The following is a 27,521-nucleotide window of genomic DNA, read 5'->3' as shown; positions in this document are numbered from 1 at the left end:
GGTAGAGAGAGGTTAAGTAACTCACCTAAGGTTACCTAGTTGGTAAGTGACAGAGCTTTGAACCTAGGTGACCTGGCTCCAAAGTCCACACAATTAACCCCTTTACTACATTGCTTTCCCTAGACAAGCTTAGCAAAATTAAGTAACTTGCCTTTAGTTAGAAAGCTAATAATATGACATTGGTATTTAAACCAGGACTTTGTAATTCTAAGGCTCATACTTTTTCTATCAGTCACCCTCTCTAAACATAGAAATATGTTCTATATTTCTTTTGTGGCAAGTTTAAGACCCTTCTTAATAAAAGTGTGTGTTTGTTAAAAATCAACCTAGACTATCTTTTCTTGAAAAGTGTAAAACCTAGTGCTTCAGCAGAAAAACACAAAGCAATATGTATATTTTCTAAAACATGACATCCTCTTAAAATAGTTATGGGAGCCAAAAGATACAGTCTCATGACAGTAACACCCTACTGGGCATAAAAACTCACAAAGCTCCCATTAAGTAGTCACAGATGGATTTATTAATGGAAAGATCAGGGTATAACTTAACAACTGTGACCAAAAGAAAAATGCTGTAAAGATCATTCCTATGAGCTGAGTTCTATGAGAGCAAAGTCATGGAGGAAGTTTATCAAGGAGTGTTCTTAGGATCAACATCTGTGTAGAATTGGAAGGAAGCAGGATTTGACAGGAATAAATTGAGCTGCCATGGAGTCACAAGAAAGCTTCACGTGATCCCATAGAGAGTTCCAAAGCTGGAATGTCCCTTCACAGTTGTCCCAAGTGGAGTGTGAGCCTTTATACCCCTACACAGATAAGGCTTTTTGTGTTTGTTTTTATTTTTGTTTTTGTTTTGGCCGTGAGCTATCCAGGGAAAGGAGCATGACCTTGGATGATGTGGATCCCCATCCGAGAACTTGCAGCTATCAGCCAACCTTCCCAGTAGCTGAAATAACTCCTCCAGTTCTGAAGGGGGCATCTGAGAAATACAGCACAGCACAGCATCCATAACTGTACCATAGAGATCCATTTGCTTCATATAAATTCTGGGAGCAGCTTCCTCAGGACGCTGGAGGTCTCCTTGTAAGGAAAGCTTATGAGAAAGTCAGTGGAATGAATTACAGCTGCTTCTACTGCAACTGGTATCAAGGCTACAATTGATATTTATCAAATTCCTCCTTCGTTATCAGTTTAGATGTTCTTATTTTTGGCTAACCACTACTGGCCTAGACAGTTTGGCTGGAAGTTTGACCCACCTTCAACCATGAAGATCTGAGGCCTTGGTTACCATGCCCTTCTCAGGTCTGGCTGTTGAAATTATCCATTTACCATCAAAACTGGGCAAGGAATTATTAAGATAAGCCTCAGATGGTCACCTTGGTATCAACTATAGTTCTCCTAATCTCCACTGTGTAGCAGCAGCCCTGCCTCCTCTTGATGATCAGATCTATTACCGCTGCCCAGATGATGATTTCTTCTCGATTGTTCACTCCTTGGTACAAAGAGGTTAAAGTGCCTGAATGATGACAGCCATAGCTTAAAGTTCAGTAGGATTCTTACTGTGTTCCCTAGTGGAAATGTTTCCCTTGGAGAACAATAACATCTAACTCTGCCAAACACAGAGTTACAGTGACAGGAAACATAAATTCCCCAAGTAAGTTTGATGTTAAATGTGTTCTATCCTTCCACTCCTTGGTTCCTGGAACCACATATTCTCCAAATTAAAGACACAGCACAATATACAGGTTATTGATTTAGCATAATACTGCATCCTGGAAGTTGGCGTCCCAATATCAGTATATCATATCTAAGCTGGTGTCTCAGCTGTGTCTTCAACAGGCCCTTCTCTCATTCTGTTATGCTGGTGGCATCTGTGATATGATGTGTGATACAACCAATGGATGCCATGGTCATGTGCCACTGCTGACTCTCCTTGCTGAAAGTGGGTACTTGAGTCTGAAGCAACATTATATATGAAATCATGTTAGTAGATCAAACATTCTGTAAGCCCTTATATATTGATGCTGCTATAGGCCCCATGGATAGGAAAGGCAATCCATATCTAGAATACATGTCTGTTCCTATTAGAACAAATGACCGGCCCCTTCAGGATGAAAGGAGCCTAATATAGTCAACTTGCCACCAAAGTCTCCATGAAGGACAGTGCCACATTATGGTTCAGGAAAGAGCTCTATTGCTAGTATATAGGATATTTGGCAACATCGGTACCTAGATCAGCCTTGGTCAGTGGGAGACCACACATAGCCTCCTCTCTGCCTTTATGGCTACTTCTCCATGAGTTGATTGTGCTAGCATTAGGGTGGCCTATGACGGAGGTTGGCTGACACCTGCCCAAGTCATTTTGTCTGGTTATTTAGTGCCTCTTCTGTGATAGATGCTTTTCTGATGGGTATTATCATTTGAAAAAGATTTTGAGACTTCGTATCTTCTCTCATTGATCCATTCATATACCTATACCCCAGACTTTTAAGTCCCCAACCTTCCAATCTTTCTATTTTAGGCCCCTGACCAAATGATCAAAACATTCACCTCTTCCCATGAAACTGTATATATTCTAACCTTGGGCTACCTCTCTTTCCACACAGAGTGAATGATCAGGTACATCCCATGAAGCTCTGCCCATTGAGAGGATTTCCTCTCACAACTATTTTCAGGACCACTCCTGATTGGCACTGTAGTTTAGCTGCCATCCATTTTTGACTTGCACTTATATACCAGGTCAATCCATCTGTGAACCAAGCTTGATCTTATTCCTACTCTGTCATTTGATCATAAGGAACACACACACACACACACACACACACACACACACACACACCTCTGCCATATGGCTGTAGGTGTGAGCTGAGGGAGAGATGTCAGTGCACCAGTGGTACATGACATGGGGGTCTAGTCACAGAGTCATGATCCATCGATACAGTGCACCTCCGTGATATTCTGTGAGCTATCCAGCCAGTCTAGGTCTCTCAGATTATATTATGACAGAGGATAGAAGCATTAACCTAGCCCTGGACATAGGTTGCAAATATATACCACTGTCCAGTCCAAGAGAATGTAAACTGTTTCTGATCCTCTTTTTTTGACAGGGATGGAAAAGAAAGCATTTGCCAGCTCAGTGCCCACCTATCATATACCTAAAGCTGTATAACTATGCTCTAACAAAACTACTACATCTGGCATTGCTGCTACAATTACAACTACTATTTGGTTGAATTTGTAATAGTCCATTGTCATCCTCCAGGATCCATCTGTGTTTTGCAAGTCCCAGACTAATGAATTAAATGGAGGTACATTAAGACCAGCATCCCTGCATTCTTTAGCTTTTTAAAGGTACTACTAATCTCTGACATTCCCCTCAGGATAAAATGTTTTTGAATTTATTGGTGAATGTGGAGTGAGTAGCTTTGGAAGTTTTCACTTGGTCTTCTTCATTACAATAGCTCCTATCATGTAGGTCGAGAAACCAATGTAAAAGTTGTGCTAACTACCAAGTATGTCTACTCTAATTATACATTTGGGTACTGGAAAAATGACCACCATAAGCCAGACCTGGGTCAAGATTGCATTTGTAACCCAACCAACTCATGCCCGACTAACAGGGAGGCCAAGATGAAATTTTGGGTCTCTGTGTATCAAAGTCAGTCAGACTCTGTAACTGACTGTGCTTGAAATATTTAAATGTTCTCCTTTTCCTACTGTCCTCTACTAAGGATCTAGTAACTGAGTAAATAGCCCTTTGGTTAAGCATTAGAGGAATCAGTACTGTATATACTTGCCACAGTGTCACAGCATTCTTATTCCAGAAGGCCTAACCAGGTCTGAAAACTGGCTCAGGTAAGGAAACTGAACCGAAGGATCATACTTTTTTATTGAGGCAGCTGCCCTTATCATCCATCCTTGATGTTTCTCATTGAATAGATTGAGCGATATCTTCGTTAGCTGCCCAACTGTGATATCGTGATTTATAATAAGAAATACATATATTTCTTTTATATGTGTGTGTGTGTGTGTGTGTGTGTATAGATATATATATATATATATAGATAGATAGATAGATATATATATCTATATATATATATAGCTTTCATTCACTGTTTCTGACACCGCCCGAAACCCTTGGAATTTCCTAAGAGATGAAAGCCATAAAAGTGTCTTTTGTTATGTTAATGAGCTGACTTTTAGACAGCACCTAAGAATGGGGTTGCCAGTGGAACCAACCATGCAGTTAGAGGGTTGGAACTTTCAGTTGCACCCTACCCTGACCTCTAGCGAGGAGAGAGGGGTGGTTAGTGATTTAATCAGTCATACTTTTGTAATGAAGCCTCCAAAAAATCCAAAAGAACAAAGTTCGAGAACTTCCAGTTTGGTAAATCAGAACTTTCCACTGCTATTGTGCCAGGCTCCAAACTCCATGAGGACAGAAGCTCCTTTGTTCCGGACCTTGCCCTGTATATCACTTCATCTAGCTGGAGTTACATCCTTTTACAATATGTCAGTGATCTAATAAGTAAAATGGTTCTGAGTTCTGTGAGACACTAGCAAATTAATTGAACCTGAGGTGGGGATTATTGGAACATCCAATCTACAGCCAGTTGGTCAGAAGCACATGTGACAACCTGGGTTTGATTGGCATCTGAAGTGGAGAGCAAGCAGCCTTGTGGGAATAAGCCCCTAACCTATGAAATTTGATGCTGTCTCCAGGTAGATAGTTCAGAATTAAATTGAATTACAGGACACCCAGCTGGTGTTAGAGACTTGCTAGTTGATGTGGGGACCAATCCCCAGCCCTAACACATTGGAATTTGCTGCGGAACTCTTACCAACTGTTTTACCTCTAGAGATGCCATCTCCATAACTCTTTGCCCAATAGGCTCTCCTAGCTTCCATTCTGACTTCGCTGCTCATTATGATAATTGCACAACCTGGTTTCTGAAGGCTGAGCACTACAACCTGACCTGTATTATTTTGAGACTCCCATTATCCCCATTGCTATTAGCGAGCCCAGTTCTGCAACATCTCTATCATTAACTCTGCCCTTCTGAGGAGAGCTACCACTGAGATCTCAGAGATGCTGTCCCTCTCACCAGTATATTCTTCATCACTTTGGCCTTCCTGCAGAACGAAGTCATCTGATGAGTTTTCTAGGTTTACACAGCCTGTTCGTTCTTGTGTGCTCACTTCCTTAAACCTTTGACCCCCTTCTTTCACTGCCAGCCATGGCAGTTCTAACATTTCTACTTCACTTAAGAGGGGTTGTCACGCTCTCTAAGCTTCTAAGAGCCATTCTAGCAGCGTGTCAACACCTTCTTCCTGGGGTTCTTGCCAGGGTATTAAAACCTGTGCCCCAGAAGAGTACTTCCATATTGGTAAACACTCTCTTATCAAGCTTGATGTCTTACTTCCATCCTTTGTTCTAGCACTCTTAAAATTAAGTCGCATAGACACACTTTGCTTCTGAGGTACACAACAACTAGGTTCTGCAGAACCTTCAGAGTATATTTCTTCCTTCCCAGGCCCAACACTTTCTGTTGGCTTATATTGTAATTTACTTATTGATCTTGCCTCTAAGAGGGAAGGTGAAGGCAAACCTTGAAGAAGCATGCATGTGGTCTTGAAGGGCAGAGTCTCTTAATCACCTTCAAGCCAGAGGAAAGCATTAGTTCTTAAGGAGTGGGCCTCTTCTATAGGTTCAGAGAGTTTGAGGAAATCTGGGGATTTAAGATCTGAACGTGTCAACCCAGATGTCCTCATCTCTCAGGATCCCATTTTTATCCACTCGGTGCCCTGACTTTGCAGAATAGACTTGGCTAGGTTGACAATTTAACATTCTTGCACTCTGCAATTCTTATGATTACATCCTGGGCCTAGTCCTCAGCTTTTTCTGCCATTCCACTACAGAAGAGTGTTTCTTAATATGCTGCCAAGGGGATACATTGTTTTTCACATGTAGCCTTTAATTAATCATCCTTGCCCTTTCATCGACTCTTTTTAATGGCATTAATTGCCTCCAGCAACAGCCATCCAAATACCATTGTCTTTATAATTCTTACTTCTCCATATTTCTCAAATGCCTGATACCTCGCACTCTGGTATATTTCCTTCCACTGTACACCATCCCAGTTCATCATCACTGAAAGTTGCCAGTCAGGCAGCAGACAATCTAGCTCCAAAATCCCCTTTCAGCATCTGCTTTCCACCTATCCTGGAACCAACTGTTGCAATTTAGATTCTCCATGGAGCCAATTATGAGATGAAAACTAGCTTGTAGAAAGTTTCTAAGGTAGCACAGCTGTGAGGGGAATGGAAGGAAGCAAAAGTAAAAAAGAAATTGAGCTGCAAAGCAGTCTCAACAAAGCCTTAGCTGACCGCTAGGAGAGCTCTGAATCAGTGATGGCCCATCTGAGTTGCCCCAAGTTCAGGGGAGGGGCCTGGCATTCGTATGCCCACATCAAACAGTCATTGGGTACAGGCTGCTCTGAAAAGAAGGTGTGGCCTTGGATGAGGTAGCCCTCTTCAACATAGATTAATCTAAGTCCTCAGTTCTGAAGAGAGGATCTGGATGGTGCAGGACAGGATCCCTGACAATGATGGTGACAGGCTTTTCAGAACTAAGGGAAACAGAGATGGTAATACTAGCCTTCAAGAAGAAGCGCTTGGACAAGAATAACCCTCTTGCTATAGTATGATTGTTTTCTTCATCTACTAGTTAAATAGAATTTGATTCTAGTTAAAAATTTGCTCTCACTATAAAATAATTCTACACATATTTTGTTAATAAGAGTTCTAGAAACATCTAAACAAAAATAATTATTACCCTCAGTTTAGAATAAGAGATCCCAGACAGCTTAACTCTTTGATTATATTTCTGCTTTAATAGAATAACATTTGAAAATACACAGATATCCATGAAAAAGGTAAAGCAGTATGAGGTACTGAGAGCACAATTGTGCTTTAATTTGGGTCTTAAGTTTATAATTATAACAGCAATCATACTTCCAAACAAACCATATCTAGTAACTTTGTGAACACATCCAATGGTAATATTAGAGCAGTACATTTCACACTGTAAGACATGTCAAATACCCACTCTATAAATCCATCTTGTGTTTTATCTGTTTTTTTTTTTAATAAGAAAAAGGGCATATCTATAATTTACAGTCAGGTTCTGAAGACTTAGATATAAAATACTGCCCGTCGATTTGCTTCGAAAACTAAATTTTTAAAAAAAACAGTATAATTTCTTCTTTAAAGCAATTTCATAGACATGAGGAGTCTAGTTTATTTCATCATGATGTTGGTTAAATGTGATACAAAGAAAATGCAGGTATTTTCTAGGATAAGAGTATAAAGGTTTTAGAATTCATGAGAAAAAAGGTGATAAAGCTTAAATTTCTTTTTTCAGATGTTTTAAAATTTCTATAAAACTTTTTGTCCCCAAATTAATCATTTATCCATGGTACACAAGATATACTGAATGCATTGCCTGGAGTCAAGGTGGGAAACCCCCTTTTTTACATAATAAAATTCTCTTCTGGTCCATCTCGACCCAAGTCTTGGTCATCTGAGGGCAGAGGCCTAAAGTTGTAATAGAAAGCATCATCTTTATCTGCTGGTTGGTATTCCTGTTCTGTTTCAGTTGAGAAGCCACTTCCAGAGTCTGATCCAGAGCCCGATCCAGAATAGTCCTCAGAAAGAGGGAAGACGTCATTCAAGTTCTGGGGTATGGTCATCCTGAAGGAAGACAGAAAAATAAAACACACTACAATAACGCTGGAGACATGAGGAAGATGATTGTAATACATTCATTTAAGATACAAAAATACATGCGGCCACCCAGTTAATCAAGTTAAAACTTTCCCAGTTATTCTGTGCTTTATAACAAAAACAGGCAGGACCTTTCCTCGAGTCCGCCTACACTTAATATATCTAATTGTACTTAACAATTCCACATTTACCCACTGCCAACTCATATAAACAATGCTAATTTCCTTATCACTAGCATGGCAATCCTATTGTGGAATTTACTTAAAGGATCATTTATTAAAAATAAGAAGACCCCTTTTCCCATTTTCTCCTACTAAAGAAAGAACAAGTAAGCCAGTCTAGATAGATGAAATTTTTTCATGATTTAAAATTTCTACAAAACTTCTAATAATTCACGGTGCTTCAACAAAGCTCACTCTTAAGAAATACTTTGTAACGAGTTAAGCATTGTATTTGCCAGCATATTAACATTCAATTTCCTTCCTCAAAATAAGGGTATTTATTCAGCTGGGTTTAGTGTGGTGGTAGGAAGTTTGCTCAGCACTGAAGCCCAGGGCAATGGTGCCACCCCTCAGTGGCATAAGAAGGCAACAAAATGTCAGAGACAAATGTTGAATTTCACAGCCTATGGGTCATTTTCTCCATGAAAATAACAAACCACAGGCCATACGACAGATTAATGTTTCATTCATGCATACATTCAATAAATATTTATTGAACATCTGGTCCCTATTCTGAGCTCCTGGGGTAGAGTGGGGACTAACAGATAAGGCCCCTGCTCAAGAAGTTCATAACTTAGTGGGGGAAGACAGACAATAAAAAGTAAATAAATAAATCAGGAAAATTAGGTGGTGCTAAAAGCTATGCAGAAAAATGAAACAGACTAATGTAATAGAGAGTGACCAGGTGGCTAGCTTAGACTAAGGAGTCAGGAAAAAGGCTGGAAACACAAATTTGGTAGTCACACAGACTCTCTCTCTCCCTCTCTCTCTCTCTCTCTCTCTCTCTCAAAGCCATGGAACAGGCCACCAAAAGAAAGCATGCAAATAGAGAAGAGGCCCAGGACAGAGCTAGGGCCACACCAACATATTAAATATTGAAAGAACAGCCAAGGACGTAGAAAGAAACCCAAGATAAGGTGGGGCCATGGAAGTCCAGAGAAGAAAGCATTTCAAAGGAAGAGTCAACTGTTTCTGAAGGCAATCAAGAAGTCAAGTAAGCTAAACACAGAGAAGTGACCAGTGGATGTGTTGACCGGGAGTAATTGTGACCTTAACAAGCACTGAGAGTGGAGGGCAGGAACAGAAGTCCTATCAGAAGGGGTTGAGGAGAGAGAGGAGTGGGAAGACAGCGAGCATTGGCTCCCCTTTCAGGAAGTGCTACTGTAAAGAAGAGCAGAGGATGAGGCGATAGCCAAAGAGGATGCAGAATCAAAACAGGGATTTTACCTAAATGTAGGAGATACTAGACAATGTCTGCATAGTGATGGGAAGAAGATACTGGGTTCAGAGGAGTAACTGTAGAATTGAACTCCTAGAGAAGGTGACTGGGGATAAGATACTCAGCACGAGGAGGAGTGGCCTTAGAAGCTGCCACAGAGTCCTGTCAGGAAATGTATCTAAATATTTAACACAGAGAATTGCTTACACATGTGATGGAAGAGAAATGAAGCCAAATAAGGGACTATGAGGAAACCCAGAGACTAGCAAACACAAGAAAATACTTCCATCCCTGGGCTAGAGGGACAATGGAAGGAGGCAGTGTTGCCTGAACCCAACGACTAGGGCGTCTATCTGTTGGGAGCTGAAGCCGTGGATGAGATACAGCCCTGCCAGAGCTGATGCCCAAGGCAGGGAATAAGGAGACACATCCTCATCCCTCCCCGCCTCCAGTGCTCCTCATCTCCCTTCTGTGCCTCCCATTGGCCAAACTCAGCCACGGATATGGCAGCCTAAGAAATGCAGACCACATGGATCAGCCCTCACCACCCACCCAATACAAAGCAGGGAGTGGGAGGGAGGAGAAATGGATCTGAGGGCAAACAGGACCAGGACTTGCACAGAAGCAGGGACTCTTCATAGTGAGAAGGAAAGTTACTGGCTGTGGAGAGGGAAAATCACTGAGATTTGAAGAGAGGACAAAAGGTGTAAAACAGTCGTTTTGGAGAACTTGGATTATTCCTCTAACATTTTAGATTTAAATGAATTACGATTGGAATCTATGACTTAAAATAATGGATGACACTGTAATATGAGGTTCGAGCTTAATGCTGTGGAGTTAAAGCAAAAGCACGGGGGCAGGACTGTAGAGCTGCATTTTGAGAATGGTGATGATGTCATCTCTTATACAGTGAATGCAGAGAGTCACCAGGATCCCCAAAGTGATAATGGACTTACCTGGTTTGGGCATGACGATTTACCTGCCTTTGAGGAGAATGATTTTTTAGGTTTAACTCTGAGGATTAAAACTTTTATGGTAATCCTTCATAATGCATTTTTGCTGTATGTTATATAACTTTGATATTCATTGAAATAATGGATTCGAATACAATTCAAATTTTTGTTACTTATGAATTCCTATTGAATCTTTTTTGCAAGTTTAAAGCAGGTTTTATTTGATCAAGGAGAGTTTTGGTTTTCTTTTCGTAAGTCATGGCCATTTAGTCTTCCTTTCTCTAATTTTTCTTTTTTTTTCTTTTTAATCACCATTGCCTAAATCCAGAACATTTTATCACCCCTCAAGAATCCCACACATATTAGCAGTCACTCTTTATCCTCCTTCCCCCGTAGCCCCTGGCAACCACTACTGTATTTCCTACCTCTGTGGATTTGTCTCTTCTGGACATTTCATATAAATAGAATCATATAATATGTGGCTTTTTGTGTCTGGTTTCTTCTACTTTGCGTAATGATTTCAGGATTCATCTACGTTGTACCGTGTGTAAATACTTTGTTCCTTCTTGTGATTAAATAACATTCCACTTTAGGGATATAGGACATTTTGTTTATCCATTCAGTTAATGGACTTCCATTAGATTTTAGTATCTAATGGGCTCTATTTACACAAATAAAATGATGTTCAATCATTTTCAATACCTGTTGGTGAAAAATATTTTCACCAATTTCATTTCACCAATTATTTTCACAAATTTTTCACTTAAGTTTTGTCTCTGCCACAACAAGACTTTGCAAAAGTATAGATGAATCATGTGTTCCTGTACATCTCGTACACCAGTAAACATTGTACAGTTTTACCATGTACTGTGCAATGAAAACCAAACTGCCAAAGCAAGAGCCTGAAGAAAAATAGTCTGGACAACCCTCCCACCTCCATGCCAAGATCTCAACAGAGGTTTGTGAAAGTAAAAGGAGAGAAAGTCCACTTACGAAAAAGGGTCAGTCCTTGGAGAGAGGATTCTGTTGGATTCCTCTGGAGGTAGGTCGAACTCTGGTCCCTTTTCATCAACGCAGTTTATAGAATTACTGTCAGGATTACAGCGGACCCACTGGTACCTGGCTCTCCTCACAGGTGAACCTGTTCAAACAAGGAACCTGTGTGGTTAATAGGTATCTTTTACACGGCTTCTAATCTCTCTGTCCCTGAGAAATGTTTGATTAAATAGATTCTAAATTTGCTAGAAGGTAAGGTGTGGACAGGTTTTCTGACCATTAATTTAACAGGAGCACCCATCACATGCCAGCCGTTTATATATATCATTTGCCCTTCTCTCAACACCCTTAGGAAGTAGCCCAGAGTCGAAGGTGAGAATAGGCTTTGCAATCAGCTGCCTGGAGTGAAGTCCCAGCTCTGCTACTGGTGAGCTGTGAAACTCACTTCCCTGAGCCCTCACTGCAAAACGAAGACACTAACAGTGTCTCTTTTTCATAAGCTGGTCACAAAAATTAAATGAGAAAATGCATGTAAAGATCTTAACATAGTGCCGGGCACACAGTAAACACTTGATAATATTAACTATTATTTTTGTACTATTATCTCCATTTTACACAAAGGAAAACTAAGGCCACACAAGTGCTAAGTAGAGGGCCCAGGATTCAAACCTGTATCTGACCCCAAAGCCTACCTCTTCTTATAGAGATGAGCTGAATCACGTTCAGAAAGGTTGAGAGATACACCAAGTGAGGTACACCTGCAATATTAGAGTCCTAGTTCTTCAGGGTGCTCTTAGGAATGAAAAGTAGATAAAAACTTGGGCTCTTTTTTTGCCTTCTGATATAGTCAGAAATTTCAAAAGAACAGGACTCTCTATTTACAAAGGGACAGACAGGTTGAAATATCCTAGTCTGTCACAACTATTTAAGAAAAAAAGACAGTGCTGTGATCATTGTAGCTTTTTTTTCCAATAGTAAAAGATTGGAAAGTTAAATGTTAAATAAATTAAGGTATAGCCTACAATACTATACAATATTGCCAAGTTATTATGCCATTAAGATATATACATGACATATTTATATGTATCTATAGATAGGTCAAATATAGTATAAAAATACATGAAGCTGTTCACTTTAATATTATTTAAAATAGGGAAATAACTAAGTAGTCAAAACAATAGAAAATACTCAGATAAATTATGAGGCATTCATATGAGAGAATATTAACCAAATGGTAAAAAAAGTAGTTGGTTATGGAAAAAAATATGTAGCATCATAAAAAAATCTATATTTTAAAATGAGTGAAAAAAGCAGAATACCACTCCGCATGCATAATAGTTGTTAATGCAACCACATAAACAAATATGGGGGATGGGAGGAAATACACAAAAATAACTATAGTGGTAGACTCGAGTGATTTTTTTTCTCACTTCATTTTCTAAATTTGTGTAATAAACAATATTTCTTTAAAAATATAAACAAAAGAAAGACTGATGTAGAAAAATAGTAAATATTCCCCCATTGTTTCTCTCTCTCTCTTTCCTTTCTTTGGAATTATTATTATATCACAATCTTCTCCCTGATTCCTGAATATAGCCCACAATGTCTGGTTTGGGACAGCTAGAAATCCAAAATGGATTAGCTCTGTCACTGCCTGGAAGCTGGAGGTAAGGTAGCAAGTTGACATCACAATGTCTGCCCTTTACCAGCTGTGTTACTTGACCAACTTACTTAACCTCCCTGTACCTCTATTTCCTCATCTATAAAATGGGGTCAGTAATAAATCTAATGAGATATAAATGTTAGGTTCTTAGATTCACACCATGGTCAGAGTTCTTAAGTGCTAGTTTCTCTGATAAGGAGAACAAAGACGAATCTTTGATAGAAAAGAGCTTGTAGAGAGACCAGAATTTAAATTTCTATTCTACCATTTAATGGCTCTCTGATTCTCAATTTCTCATCTTTCAAATGTAAATAGTAGTATCCTAAAGAGTTCCTGTTTAAGCAAGATAAATGTGTGTGAAACACCCAGCACAAGGCTTCGCCTTTGATAGGTATTTAATACATTGTAGTTCTTTCTTTCTCTTCTCTTTCCTGAAGCAGCCTAAGTTTGGAATTTAATTGCTACTTAGAAGCCTCATCCTGTAGGTAAAATGAAAACCTAACATCTCCAGCAGAGGGCGCTGTCTTCACACACTATGTTGTCTAGATCACCACTGTCCAATAGAAACATAAGATGAAACCACGTATGGAATTTTCAATGTTATAGCAGCCATATATGAAAAGGTAAAAAGAAACAACTCTAATAAATTTTAATACATTTTATTTAAACCAACATATTCAAATATTGTCATTTAGCATATAATCAATATAAAAGTTATTAATGGATTTTTTATATTCTTTTTTTCATACTAAGACTTCAAATCTGGTGTATATTTTATATTTAAAGCACATCTCAATTTGGACTAGCTACATTTCACACTTTCAAGTGCTCATAGCCACAAGGGGTTTGTGGGTACCATTTAGGACAGAGCAGGTCTAGGCATTCTCCTCTACCTGGGGCTGATGCACTGAGTATCAAGCAGAAGAAATGTTTGCATAGACAGCAATTTAAACAGAAAAGTAAAGCTAAACTTTATGAGGAAGAATCTAGGTGAAAGACTACATCTTCTCTCTGGTATAACAAATACAACTTTGATAAATCAGTAAAACAAATCTAAAATACAAAATTTCCCTAGAGTTCAGAATCTCACCTTTAAAAGATGTTGGGGGTGATGAAATGTTCTAAAAATGACTGTGGTGATAGTTGTACACATCCGTATCAAAACACCATTGAATTTTACACTTTAAGTGGGTGAATTGTATGGTGTGAATTCAATCTCAATAAAACTGTTTAAAAATGTATAAAGAAATCAAACGTAGAAGTTCCCCCCTTCCTCCAAAGTTTATCTGATTTGGAACTGATGACTTTAAATCTTCTTTAAAATAAAGAACATGGTTACAGACACATAGTTTCTGACATATCTACTCAGGGATGTTGACAGGATGTGAAAATTCAACAGCTCCAGTCCCTGCTGTCATGGGAATATCTTGTCTCTATCCTGCTCAAGAAAAATATCTCATGATTACCATATTTTAAAAAATAAAAGGAAGTATGTTTGTGGACAGAAAGATTATCTTCCTTCACTGTCTGCTGGTAGATTTTGCGGTGGATTCCAAGAAGAAGAATGGTTTTCATTTAGAATCCCTTCCCTCACTGCCCACTGCCCCTCTTCTCTGCCTCAGTCTCTGTCTCTGTCTCTCTGTCTCTCTCTGTCTCTCTTCCCCCCCCCCCCCCCCCCCCCCCCCCCCCCCCCCCCCCCCCCCTCTATAACGTGCCCTCAAATATACTGTCTGTCTCTGTCTTCTGTCTCTGTCTGTCTGTCTGTCTGTCTCTCTCTCTCTCTCTCTCTCTTTCATTGGTCTTGTTTTACCAAAATGCTTTCTATAAATAAACGTTACCAGAGCAAATAACTTACCCCTGTAAACTCTCTGCATCTTTTTAGATTGTAGTACCAATTTTCCCCCAATATCATCACATTTTTCTGATTTCCTAATCTTAATGGGGACTTGCTGCAGGTGTTAGAGAAACTTGAGCAGATACGGCCACGTGGGGGCAGGGGTGAAGACCATTTTATGTATTTTGTAAGTTTTTGTTTGTTTTAAATAAAGAAAATCTCTAATCCACCAAGAAGACAGCCAAGTTGGACTAGAAAGTTAACTCTGACATTGAAAGCAGATGACCAGTTCTGTCATTAATTAGTTGTAATGAGCCTTGGGCAAGTCTCTTAAATTATTTGCAAAAAGTAAAGAGCAAGTGAGATGATGAATGTAAGATCCAGTTTTTTTCCTGACTAAATTGGTGTTAATTCCTCCTCACAGGGAATGTGATGATCATTTACTAGAGAATGGATGTGAAATCACATTACAACCAAACAGCCCTACACACGGGTAGAATCAATATCATCACTGTGATCCAAGAGACAATGTGGAGTAGATACATGGTCTGGCTCTGACCCTCTTGGCCACACCTGCTCATGGATTTTCCAATTTCTCTCTATATAGATATCTTTGAAAAAGAGAGGCAATAAAAGAGGATTCACAGGCATCATCAATAATCCCCTGGAGCTCTACATTAAATCGATTTGCCATCTGTGCTCTCCAGGGTCTCCCACACATTGCTAAGCTTCCGATTTTTTTTATACATAGTAGAAACAATTTTATACAATGTCTTTACTTGAGTTTGACTTGCAGTTACTGATAGGGGCTGAATTGCATCCACCCAATTCATATGTCGAAGTCCGAACTTCCAGTATGTCAGAATGAGATTGTATTTGGAGACAAGGTCTTAAAGAGTTAGTTAAGGTAAAATGAAGTCATGTGGATGAGCCCTAGTCTCATACGACTGGTGTCCTTATAAGAAGAGGAGATTGGGACACAGACATACACAGAGGAAGGACTGTGTGGAGGTACTGAAAGAAGACAGCCACCTATAATCCAAGGAGAAAGGCTTCAGAATGAAACCAACCCTGCCAACACCTTGATCTTGGACTCCTAGCTTCTAGAACTGTGAGGAAATAAATTTCTGTTGTTTAAGCCACCCAGACTGTGGTACTTTGTTACTGAGGCCCTAGCAAACAAATATAGTAACCTAAGATGTTTTGAATATTCTGTAAAAGCAAGCCAAAAGCCTAATTAATTTTATCAGCGCAATCAAACCAATGGTTTAAGTAAAACATTTTTAAGAGGCGGGGAAATAATGCTATCGAATCACATCTGTCATCAGATGGATGTACAGTCAAATAGTGGCGTGGCTCTCTGCAGTGCAGCCTTGAGCTGCTATCACTCACACGCCACTGCGGGTAGCCATCTGCTTCCCTTTTTATTCAGAAGTAGGCACAAACTCTTCATTCCAACACGAAGTGTACTTCTCCTTTAGAAACACCCTAGTTTTTCAATTCATTCTTTCCTTTTTGGTTTGTTTCCAAGACAGAGCTAAACCTACCAAGTGATGACACAAGTGAATTTATACAATTTTGTAATGGTTTCTTTCCTCATTTCTTTCTGATGACTACCTACTACATAGGAACATTTTTGTTTTAATTCTAGTTTTACCTATTGAATCTCAGTGGAGAATGTGACATTTCTGGGAAATTTTGAAGATCTAAAGACTCATATAGCTCTAGTTGGGGTAGACCCGGCACCACTGGTCACACTGGTCTGGGTTTCAAACACAAACCTCTCTGCTCTGCATCATTACAGAATTATTACAGAACACATTACAGAATTATTACAGAACACATTACAGAATTATTTCATCAAGCTGAAGATTTTCCCTAAGATCCAAATAAAGCCTGTTCCCTACAATTAACAAATGTTTTATACTTTAAAAAATAGATTAGTAAAAAAGTTTCAACATTACTTGCTGTTTTTTCTTGAGTAATTGTATAAGAAAAAATAATTTTATAAATTTTATAAATTCTTACAAATTTCCAATTCATAATGAATGTATGTGAGATCATCTGTACAATTTCATTTCCACCAGAAGTTAAAAACAAGACAACTAGAAGTCACTTCGAAGGAACAAATCCGGGACATGTGTGTCACCATGACTCAATATTTCCTTTACAATTTAGGGGAACTTAATGTTTTTCTACTATACGTTCTCTCATCTATTTATCAGGCCATGACCTTCTGCCGTATTTAAACACGATCCCTTATTTGCCAAAGGAGAAGAAATTATATATTTCTCACAAAACTGATCATTCCTATTTTCTTAGTCGTTTAAGGTTTTAAGTTGTTTCATTCTTACTAAACAACCCTAAATGACAGAAACTTAACAAGAAATTTCCAAATGTGTTATTTCTCTCGGCAACAACACAAATACTAAAATTCTTTGGCCTCTCTTTAAAATCTGAGAGAGTTTGCATTAACTAGGCCTAACCGTAATTGAATTTTCACTAAGAACCAAGTTTTAAAAAAAGAAGAAAAAATACTCACAAATTTACTCTTATTTAAAAATAGCTCTTCCCAGAGTTACAATGATTATGATAGCACTGCAATGTATTACAACTTGGGATTGATGTAGACACTCGGATAGTTACTCCAAAACACTCAAAAGTGCCATCTCCTCCATGCAACAGGTCGTTATTCCTTTCTTAAGCTTTTAAAAATTTATAAACCATACATTTTCATCCAAAAATAAAATAGCACATTTTAATCATTGTAGGAGTTTATAAGGCTGCACCCGCCTAAGAGTTTAATTTTTCTTGGTACCCAGCTTAACCAAACTCACACTAGAGTTCAGCCACCACAAATCCTTTTCCTTTGCCTACTTTCCCACAATGTAATACATTATGTACCTTAAAGTTAATACTACTTTTTGTGTGGACTCTGGGGCTTATAAAGGAGATTACAGAGGAACAGGAGTCCTGAGTCTTACCTTGAACTGAAGAATCCAAAACCAGGATGAGGATGAGAGCCAGGACCAACCTTCTGCACTGGAGAAGCACCTGCATCGTGGCCAGCTCACTTCAGCTCTTCTGCCTGCACGCCAACTTCACGATTAGGAAATGTAGCAGGGCGTTCTCTGTCCCTTTTAGAAAGAGTTCTAAAACCTCAGACCCTGCCCAGAATACACGTCACAATTTCCTGAACAAATAGAAAGAGATCCACATCAAAACCCAGACAGATTTTTTTTAAGGCAGCAAAATAACTATTCATATCCATTATGAAACTGCATTACTCTCCCCATGTCTAATTTTTCAAAAGCTTTGTTGTTCGCCACTTGCCTGTTAGAAATTTTTTCCCCACTAAAACAGTAGCATCAGCATTTAGTGCAGTTTGTTCTGCCTTTCTTCAGGTTACAATCTCAACAAGAGCTTGCTAACATTAAGAGTCCGCTGAACTGTTGATGAGATAAGGGAGCTAGATGCTGTCTTTTCATCCCTGAGGCCTTCCACATAAAATAGTCTTAATTTTCTTTTTCATCAAGAGTCACTAAGCCAAGCTCAAGAAGTGAAACTTCAAAGTTGAGTTCTAATTTACAAGAAAGTGTTGTCAGATTTCAGATAAACAATTTCTCCTTGCACTCACTTTCTTCTGTTCGATCACAGGTCTCTCCCTCTCCCTCAAGAATAGAGAGAGTATTTTCTATTATAAAGAACTGGGCAAAACAGAAAAATAATCTTGCATTTCTCTGCTCCTTTGAACTAAGTATTTCTTACGATTTTATTCCATTTATACTTTCATCTTTTCTGCTGGTAAAATTTTTCAACTTATGTTTCAGGTCCTCTGGCCTTGAATAAGTTGGAAATCAGAAACGAGGGGAAGTTCTCCTCTCGGTGGGCTGCTGGCCCTCAGAAAACACACACACCACTGCCCCTGTGAATTAAGGAACAACATTTTCCCAGGTCCTGGGGATTATGTGCAGACTTCTGCAGGACTGAGGAACACCAGGTACAAGCGCTATATTAAAGTCACACAGTAAACACAACAGTCACACAATAAACGCACCTGCTTTTTCCCTACTTCCATTCAAGATTCGACCACGCTTCCTTTCAATGCGCCTGTCCCTACAGCTCCCACTTGCCATTTTATCCTCACTTGGCCTGTCCTTTGACAGAAGGGAGGAGTTTCCTTTCCCTTGGTTTCAGCTTCCTGCTGATTCCTTTACCACTTCCTGCTAAGGACAGGCCTAAGAATCTAATTGCTGAGTGGCTGTAGTGCAAGTCCACAAGGGTTACAAAGAAAGTACGTTTTGACCCTCCTGAGAACCAGCTGGAAGTGTGTCCAGAAACTCCTCTGAGTGCAGTAACCAACCCAAACTCCCAAATCCAGTGAGTTCCCCACAATGAAATATTGGTTTCAGCTTAAAATAACAGCCCTCATCTTTGTTCTTTTTAAATCTTATCCCCCAATTTAAAACCCTGGCAACAAAAAAAATTATCCCCTGTCAATACCTTCAATTAATTCCCTGCAAAACATCAGAATTGCTTAGAGTTTGTGCTTTAAAATGGTAATTTTGGAAGCTTTTCCCACTTGGATACATTATTTTTCTTTCTTTGGGTCGTGATGTTTTGTTTTTTTTTTTTAATTTGCAGCATTTATAAGCTTTTGCTCCTCTCCTAGTACACTGACAACCAACGGTTACTTTTTTCCAAATAGCCTTCCCCCAGTTTCATTTCCCTAGTTCTCTTCAAGCTAAAGAGGAGCGTGACAAATGCTGCAGTGGCGGCCAGAGCTTTCTGGGTCAGAAAGCTTTCTCCCTCACTTACCAGCTGAGATGCTGGGCCACCTACTCTTCATGGTCCCATTGTCCTAGTTCTAACAATAGTGTGGAAAATCGATGAGAAAGTGCCCACGAAAGCTCATGGCACACGTGGTGTGGGTCACACTGGCAGTGCTTCTCTGAGCTGGGTACCATCTTCTTGCCCAAAATATCCTCCATTAACCAAAGAGGACCCCTATCTTTCCTTAATCCTCAACCTCTACAATAAACATGTTTTCCATAACTTTAAAAGACAAATTCCAGACTTAATTCTTCATTTACCAGACAACCTTAAACATACCTACTTTACTTCACGCTTCGTTAATTGACCTGTAAAATGGGTATCTTTATATCCTTACAATCACCCTAGCATAGGACACCAGTTAGTCTTTGTCCAAGAAATTAACAGACCCTGCCGCCAAAGCATGGTAACCACAAACTAAAATCTACAAGAGATTTACAAGAAATAAAGAGAAAGGAATCTAAACACAACACTACAGAAAGTCATCAACACACAAGAGAAGAAAGCAAGAGAATGATAAAGGAACAGAAAAACACTAAAAAAAAAAATCGGAAAACAATAAAACGGCAATAACTTCATGCTTGTCAATAATTACTTTAAATGTAAATGGATCAAATGCTCGAATCAAAACGCAAATAGATAAAGAAGATGTGGTACCTATATACAATGGAATATTATTCATCCATAAAAAAGAATGAAATCTTACCATTTTTAACAACATTGGTGAACCTACAGGGTATTATGCTAAGTGAAATAAGTCAGACAGAGTAAAATAAATACCGTGTGATTTCAGTTATATATGGAATCTAAAAAACAAAATAAACAAAACAAAAACAGAAACAAACTTATAGATACAGAGAACAAACTGGTGATTGCTAGATGGGAGGGAAGTTGGGGGACTGGTGAAAAAGGTAAAGGGATTAAGAAGTACAAATTGGCAGTTACAGACTAGCCACAGGGATGTAAAGTTCAGTTTAGGGAATATAGTCAATAGTATTGTAATAATTCTGTATGGTCTCAAGAAGTTATTAGACTTATCAGGGGTGGGAGGTGAAACACTTCATAAATTATGTAAATGTCTAACCACTATACTGTACAACTGAAACTAATATAATGTTGAATTATATTCGTTTAATTAAAATCTTTTAAAAAATTTAAAGATGAATTGAGGTTGTCAGAAGAGAGACTGAGGGCAGCACAAAACTGCTCAAGGGATGGTTTCAAGGCTCGTTTCCTTTTTAAAGCTCCAAATTAAAGATTCCACCACTCATCACCCTCTGGGACTTTGTTGGCTCTACACACACACACACACACACACACACACACACACACACACACACTCACTCACAGAGCAAATAGATCCTGTACCAAGTCTATATGTCTATGGAGGTTTAAGGGATGCCCCTTGCAAGAATTTTTGATTTCTGGAACTGGAAGTGACCTTAGAAATCATCTCCTTCACTTACTCGGGTGGGAAAAGTGCAGATCCAGAAAGCTACATGTCTTGTCACTGGTCACACAACTGATGAGTGGCAAAACCAGGTGCAGAACTCAAGTTTCCTAATTCAAAGTCCAGTGACACATGAAGAATTATGAGAAAATTAGGATTTGTAAATCGTCAGACATCTACCTTTTAGTAGTTTTCTTTTTTTATAGGTTTTCTTTTTTTTCTTTTTTTCTTTTTTTTTTTTTAGAGGTACATACTGAAGTGGTTCTGTTTGGAATGATAAAATGGATGGAATATGCTCCTAAATAATCCAGTCTGAGGAGTGGGGTTGAGAGAGATATTGAAGTGGACCAATAATTGCAAAAGCTGAGCAATAGGTAGATGGAGGCACATGATCCTGGTGTCCCTACTTTAATACATATTTGAGAATTTTCACAGTAAAACACTTTTCAAAAATCCACCTTTTAAAAAGACATGTTTATCTTATTTGAAATCCATATAAATAAACATCTCTTGAGTATAAAAGGGACCTTGCAGAAAAAAATTTTTTTTTTCCCAAAAAGCAACTCCTTTATTCATGGATCTCGTCGCTTTTGAGTTTCCCTTTCTTTCCACTTCTACTCTCATTTCTACATCCCCCCTTTTTGTGCATGGGGAGACTGTGGCCAAGAGAAAAGAGTATCTTGACACTTCTGGTCTCAAGAGAAAAGCTACTACTGTGTTCTTAGTCCCTTGCTGAGTATCAATCGAAGGGTGCCTGCAGGATAGGTGTACTGGGAGAGGACATAGGTGTATGGGTATTCCCAGCTGGGCCAGTGGCTCTTTCCCCTAGCTCCTCCCTTGTCATCACTATAGCCACACATCTAATTTCCCAAGATCGGTAACCCCCCTTGTTCATGATCTCCACGGCCCTAGTCCAGAAGCCTCCCCAGGTGTTGCCAAGTATATAAAAGTTTGGGAACTTCAGTGTTTTAATCTTGGACTGGGAATGGGGGGAGTGTAAGAGCTCCCCCACCATACTTTGGGCCTACAATTTGACAGGAAGAAAAAGTAGGTGAGGGGGTATATAGGAAATCTCTGTACCTTCTGCTCAATTCTACTGTGAACGTAAAACTGCTCTAAAAATAAATTCTTAAAAAAAAAAAAAGGCATAAAGACTTCTCAAATGCTACCTTGAGTCTAGTAGAATAAGATATCCCAATTCCAAAATTATAGGGCTTTGAAAAACCAAAAGTTGCAATGGAAGAGCCACATGCTGAACATCACCGATATAAATATCTGGGGACAGGGGGATGTGTTATTTCTCTTAGAAATATTCTCACGAGGGTCAAAAGTATTGGAAACAAATCTTTTAGGGAAAATTTTAGACATGAAGGGACAGGAGTAGACATGTGGGTTAGGGGGACTCAGATTCTTTGACTTTTTAAGTCTTATCTTTTTCCCAAGATATACTATCTATCGATACTGTTCTAAATTATTTTTAGATCTTTCATTCTCTAATTAAAAAATTAATAATGCTTACTATGGAAAAGTATGGGTAGTTGGGGAGTGGCAAGAGAGGACTTAAAAGAAAGGACAAATCCTTCATCATCTTCCATCCAGAGATTACCACTGTTATGTCCTGCTTCAGTAATTCAAAGTGGCACACACTACTCACTAGCACACTGGGTTCCCTCTCACATCTTTTTATGGATTTTACTTTATACACTTGGCACTACCTAGTCCCACAGATGTTCCCAGAACTAACTTGGTTTTCGATGCCAGCCAATTCCATAACCCATCCATCAATTCACCACCTCTGTAGATAAGCAAACTATCCAAGTTCCCAAACTCAGTGACAATATTGCCAAGGCTTCACAACCCAACCTCACTCCTCACCAAAACACTCATATTGAAATTCCGCCTACATATCTCCAATTATATTTAAGATTATTGGTCACTAAGGAAGAAAGACGTTCTTTCTTCTTAATTTGTAACCACAGAGCATCAACTAGATTTTCAACGGCCCGTTGATTTCAATCCTTCAAGGCTGACCACATTTACCAATTAAGTTACTACACTTTAGTTGGTTCTTATTTTTTTGCCAGACTCTAGGCTTTTTTTTTTTTTTTTTAGGTCTTGATTACAAACATAAAAAATGAACAGAATTGCTTAGTGAAATGCTATTTAGAAGCTTAACCATTTGGTCACAGTTAATACATTGAGATAAAATTTTTTCTCATGAGGAATCAACTTTTGAAAGAAGACTAGAACTTCTTTTCACATTTTAGAGTATTCATGGAGTTAATGATACCACTAGCTCATGGGAGTGAAAGTGAGATCCCTTCCACTCTTCCCAAGAACTTGGAAATAAGGAGACGAGACTCCCTTCTCACAGACTCATAATAATGACTTGGGGGAAAGATGAGCAAATTCACCCTGCAACAACAGAATGGGAAGAGGCGGAGGTAAAGAGAGGAGGTCCTGTCCTCAAAATCAAGCCAGCCTTCCCCAAGGCACATCCTGCTTGAAAGACCAAACTGAAATTTCCTTGACTAGAATCAAAGGGCATTTCTCCCACTCCTTCTGGGTGCTGGGAACAGATGGGCAGGACGAGTCTGAAAATTCCTACTTTAAGGGATGTAGTTTTCAGATTTGGATTCATTCACCTGGAAAGATACAGACCCGTGGTGCCTGGAACGTTGGTGTCTACTCTTACTCTCCCAGCTGCTGCCTTTAGTTAATAAGGGTCCCATTAGAACTAAGTGAATTGTGCTGAAAGGGCTCATTAGAGGCCAGGACCCTGTGGAATCAGCTCTGCAGGAGTGTCTTATCACTGCTGACTTTTAAACAAGGCCACTTCTCAGGGCTTCCAAACTGGCATTCTGCTTCCCATCCTAATCTCTATCTCAATTACCTTAGTTAGTCTCAGTTGATACTTAGTGAAGGTATTACTTCAACATTTGCATCTTAATAGAGAATGATAATCATTAATAAACTGATTTTAGAACTTAATCCTCAAGACAGGTGGAAATGGAGGATGGGGTTAGTGTGGAGGGAGGAAAAGACCGTTAGGGGCAAGCAAGAGCTTGCTCAAGAGATCTCAGTTCAAAACCACACTCTTAGACCTGTACGGTTGGCACCGAGATCCTCCTTGTTCCGTGTGACCAGAAGACCTCCCTCATCTCAGAGGCCCTTCTGGATATCATTGTAGCGGTTGGGAGAGAGTCAGGGTCCAGCCTGACCAGCCCACCCAAGCTCACTGCCAAGAATGATCCTCCTGTCATTTAGAACTTCACTGTCCAACATGGTGGCCACATGCGGCTATTGCACTTGAAATGCCACTAGTCTGAATTGAAATGCGTTGTATTTGTAAAATATGCATTGAATTTCAAAGCTGTAGTAAGGGAAAAAGAATGTAAAATCTCATTAACAATTCCTATATTGAATGTATGTTGAAATGATAATATTTTGGATATATTGGGTCAAAAAATATTAAAATTAATTTCATCTGTTTTGTTTTACTTTTTTAAATGTGGCTACTAGAAAATTTGAAGTCATATATAGCGGCCTATGTTTATGGCTTGTATTATAATTCTATTGGACAGTGCTGGCTTAGAAAATGGTGGCTCTTTTAAGATTGAGGAAAATCTTAGAAAGAAGATAGATACCTGACCTGAAAGTATGTTGCACTGAAAATGTCCCCTAAATTGGCAGCCTTGAATGAAAAACGCTCAGACGTTACTTAGGAAGAACTCATGTAACCCAAAGACAAAAGCACGCACTGTTGGCTTTCACTGGGACACAAGTGCCATTCCAAGGACTTCTTGTGTATTAATCTACCTGATCATCATAACTGCCCCGTGAAGTTACACCTATTATGCAGATGAGGAAACTGAGGCACAGAGAGGTATAAATGCAGGTAGGATTTGACTTTTGGTAATCTGACTTCTGACCCTGAATCTTACCAGTTCTGTTACCCCTCACATAAGCTCTCCTTACTGAATAAACTTTCCTGGGGGGCTTTTTCTCTGTTAGTCCTGTTTCCCCAACAAGGACATTCCACCTCTCTCCTGAAACTAAAAAACCAAACACTCCTGTCTGTCATGGGTAAGGAAAGCCTTTCCCTAGAATCACAAGAGTTTGGGCAAAACCAATTGTCTGACGATATGGTGCTCTCTAAACCCTCCTTTTAGCAACTCAGTGAGAACACAATTTTGCTTTCTGGCCCTTATAGCTTAAAGGCTAGGGAACTTTGCCAGATTTTATCTTTTTTTTTTCAATTTGTCAAAGACCGTTTTTTCACCTTTTGCATAATACCTCTCAAACGTTCCCAAACTGACAGTTGGCTGCTTGCGGATGTTCTGGAGCTCAGCTAAGGAAATACTCTCAAGAAGCAAGCAGCCAAGAGGGGCCCTTGGAACACAGTTCCCACAAAGGGAAGACGGTTAAACGCCTGTGAGAGGAAGCCTTTGGCCTCTTTCACTTAATTTTTTTTTTTCCCGACCAAAGACTGTTCTCTTGCCTTTCTTTTCCTCAGAAGCCACAGAAGTTAGATGGTTTTACTTTTAATTTTTAAAAATCTCAATAATAAGAATAATTAACTTATTATTGAGAAAGATGATGCTATTGCCGCCTTATTTGCAACATTACTGTTATTAATATTATTGTTATGACTGTTATTACTACTATAATTACAAAGTACACTCAGGGGAATGGCAGGCAGGAGGCCAGGGAGCACCTAGATGTTGGCTGTCTTCTTTTACAGATGTGGCCACAGAAGCCCAGGGGGTATGAGACTTAACTCAAGGCCATATCTGGCGGTCTAGAGGTTTGGTTGGAGGCTAGTCCCCAGGGTCTGGTAAATCACCCCACCCAGCAGGGCAGCCACACAATGCAATTAACATAGGCATGCAAGCCCTTCTTCCTCCCTCTCCTTGGCCCCTTCTCAGACTCCTTATCCTTTGGGTGGCCCCTTCCTGATGTTTGTGTTGGACCTTGTTTCTCTGAGGCTTTAGCTATCCCTGCTGCCTGAATGAAACTGTATTCCCAGATACCTGCATTGCTAAATCCATCACCTAGTTCCAGTCTTGACTCAAAACTTACCTTCTTAAGAAGGCTCTGATCCCTGTTTAAAACTGCAGTCTCCATACATACACCTTGTACCCCTGACCCTTCCTTTTCTCTACAGCATTTATCAACTCTGTCTGCCTGCCCCACTATGATGTAAACTCCTCGAGGAAAGGGATTTTTTTATTTGCTGTTATACTCCAAGTGTGCAGAAGAATCCCTGGCCACATAGATGCTCAGTAAATACTGGTTGAAATGGAAATTGTTCAAAGCTGTTCTCAATGCTCACCAGCTCAGAGTGTAAGAACCTCAGGCAAGGACCGCGTCCTTGCCGCAGTGCCCAGCACACAGGCAGGCCCTCAGGTTCAGGGTTCAAAACAAACTCTAATCTGCATAAGATGTCAGGAGAGGAGGTCTTAGGGATACCTTGTTTTCCTACTTCTTTATACTTTTATTTCATTTCTAAATATTCTGGAATATGAAAACAACAAATTAAGCTAAAATAAAATTCCGAGCAGGGACAGAGAACCCCAGTGTGCTCTGTGTTCACGTAAGAAACAGCCAAACCTATAGAGAATTTTTATGAGTTTATTTGAACCAAATCGACAAGAATTGCCAGGAAGCAAAATCTCAACAAATTAAGAGAATGCTCTGGAGAATGGCAGTTTTGCAGCTTCTTTTCTACATTAGAATCAAAGGAGGACACAAGGAGTGTTACGTGGTAAGTCAAGGGGGCAGGAAAAAGCAAAGCAGGGGAAATCTCTGAAACTGCATAAAAAGGAAAATGGAGAGACATACTTTTTTTCATCGGTGGGTACAGGATAGTTAATAATTAACATAGAGATGGTATGTGGGGGAACAAGATAACAATGAAAGGTTTTGTAGTTTCAAGATCTGGTGCTGGCTGTTGAGCCTTGAGGGGTCTGGAAAAGAATATTACTCTGACATTTCAAAGGTATGTTATCCTACAAGCAAAAAGACAACAGATAGGCTCACTTAAGATTGACCTTTGTCAAGGAAGCTGCAGGCCTAAGACCTGACTACCTGCCATGACTTATTTTTAGTTATGAATTTTTATGTGCAGATCATCCTATGTGGTTACTTTTGGTCTCCGAGTTTGTAGGGCCTGCCATGCAGGCCTCCCCTGAGCTTGTCAGGTTTAGTATGTGGCCCCTTTTTCATCTACACTTGCTTCGGACCCTGTGTGCACCCTACGTATGATTCTCATTGTCCAGAACATAACCAGTGGAAGGAGAGAGCATGGAAAACTCCGAACACTTTTCTCAAAGCCAAGGACAGGAAACCATCCTAGTGCAAAGGGGCCAGGTCTCTCTTGCTTCAGAGAAGAACGGGCTCAGAGAGATTTTGAGACATCTTAAGATTATTTTCAAGCATGTGAAAGAATGTGCTGATCGGCAGTGTCCTCTCTCTACAGGTGACAGAGCAAGAGAAAATATGCCTTTTTCCCAGTATAGAAGAGATCCGTGGGATTTAGAAAGAATGTCTTCCTTTAAAGGAGAAT

The 27,521-nt window shown here is 39.5% G+C and overlaps 1 protein-coding gene across 1 annotated transcript; it reads right to left on the bottom strand.

Annotated features, from left to right (window-relative positions):
- Positions 1-6,865: 6,865 nt before the first annotated feature.
- SRGN (serglycin) lies at positions 6,866-18,854 on the bottom strand. Its single transcript, XM_039871980.1, has 4 exons — positions 18,728-18,854; positions 17,655-17,863; positions 11,171-11,318; positions 6,866-7,751 (listed from the first exon to the last, which is right to left on the bottom strand). Exons 2-4 carry the CDS (start codon positions 17,728-17,730, stop codon positions 7,532-7,534), a joined length of 444 nt encoding a protein of 147 aa, XP_039727914.1. The 5' UTR covers positions 17,731-17,863; positions 18,728-18,854; the 3' UTR covers positions 6,866-7,531.
- Between the last annotated feature and the right edge of the window lie 8,667 nt (positions 18,855-27,521).

The sequence above is a fragment of the Pteropus medius genome, unplaced genomic scaffold (genome assembly GCF_902729225.1).
Source record: "Pteropus medius unplaced genomic scaffold, Ma_sr-lr_union100, whole genome shotgun sequence".
NCBI lineage: Eukaryota > Metazoa > Chordata > Mammalia > Chiroptera > Pteropodidae > Pteropus > Pteropus medius.
The sequence above is the reverse complement of the archived record's forward strand: the minus strand, read 5'-3'. Positions and strand labels throughout refer to the sequence as shown.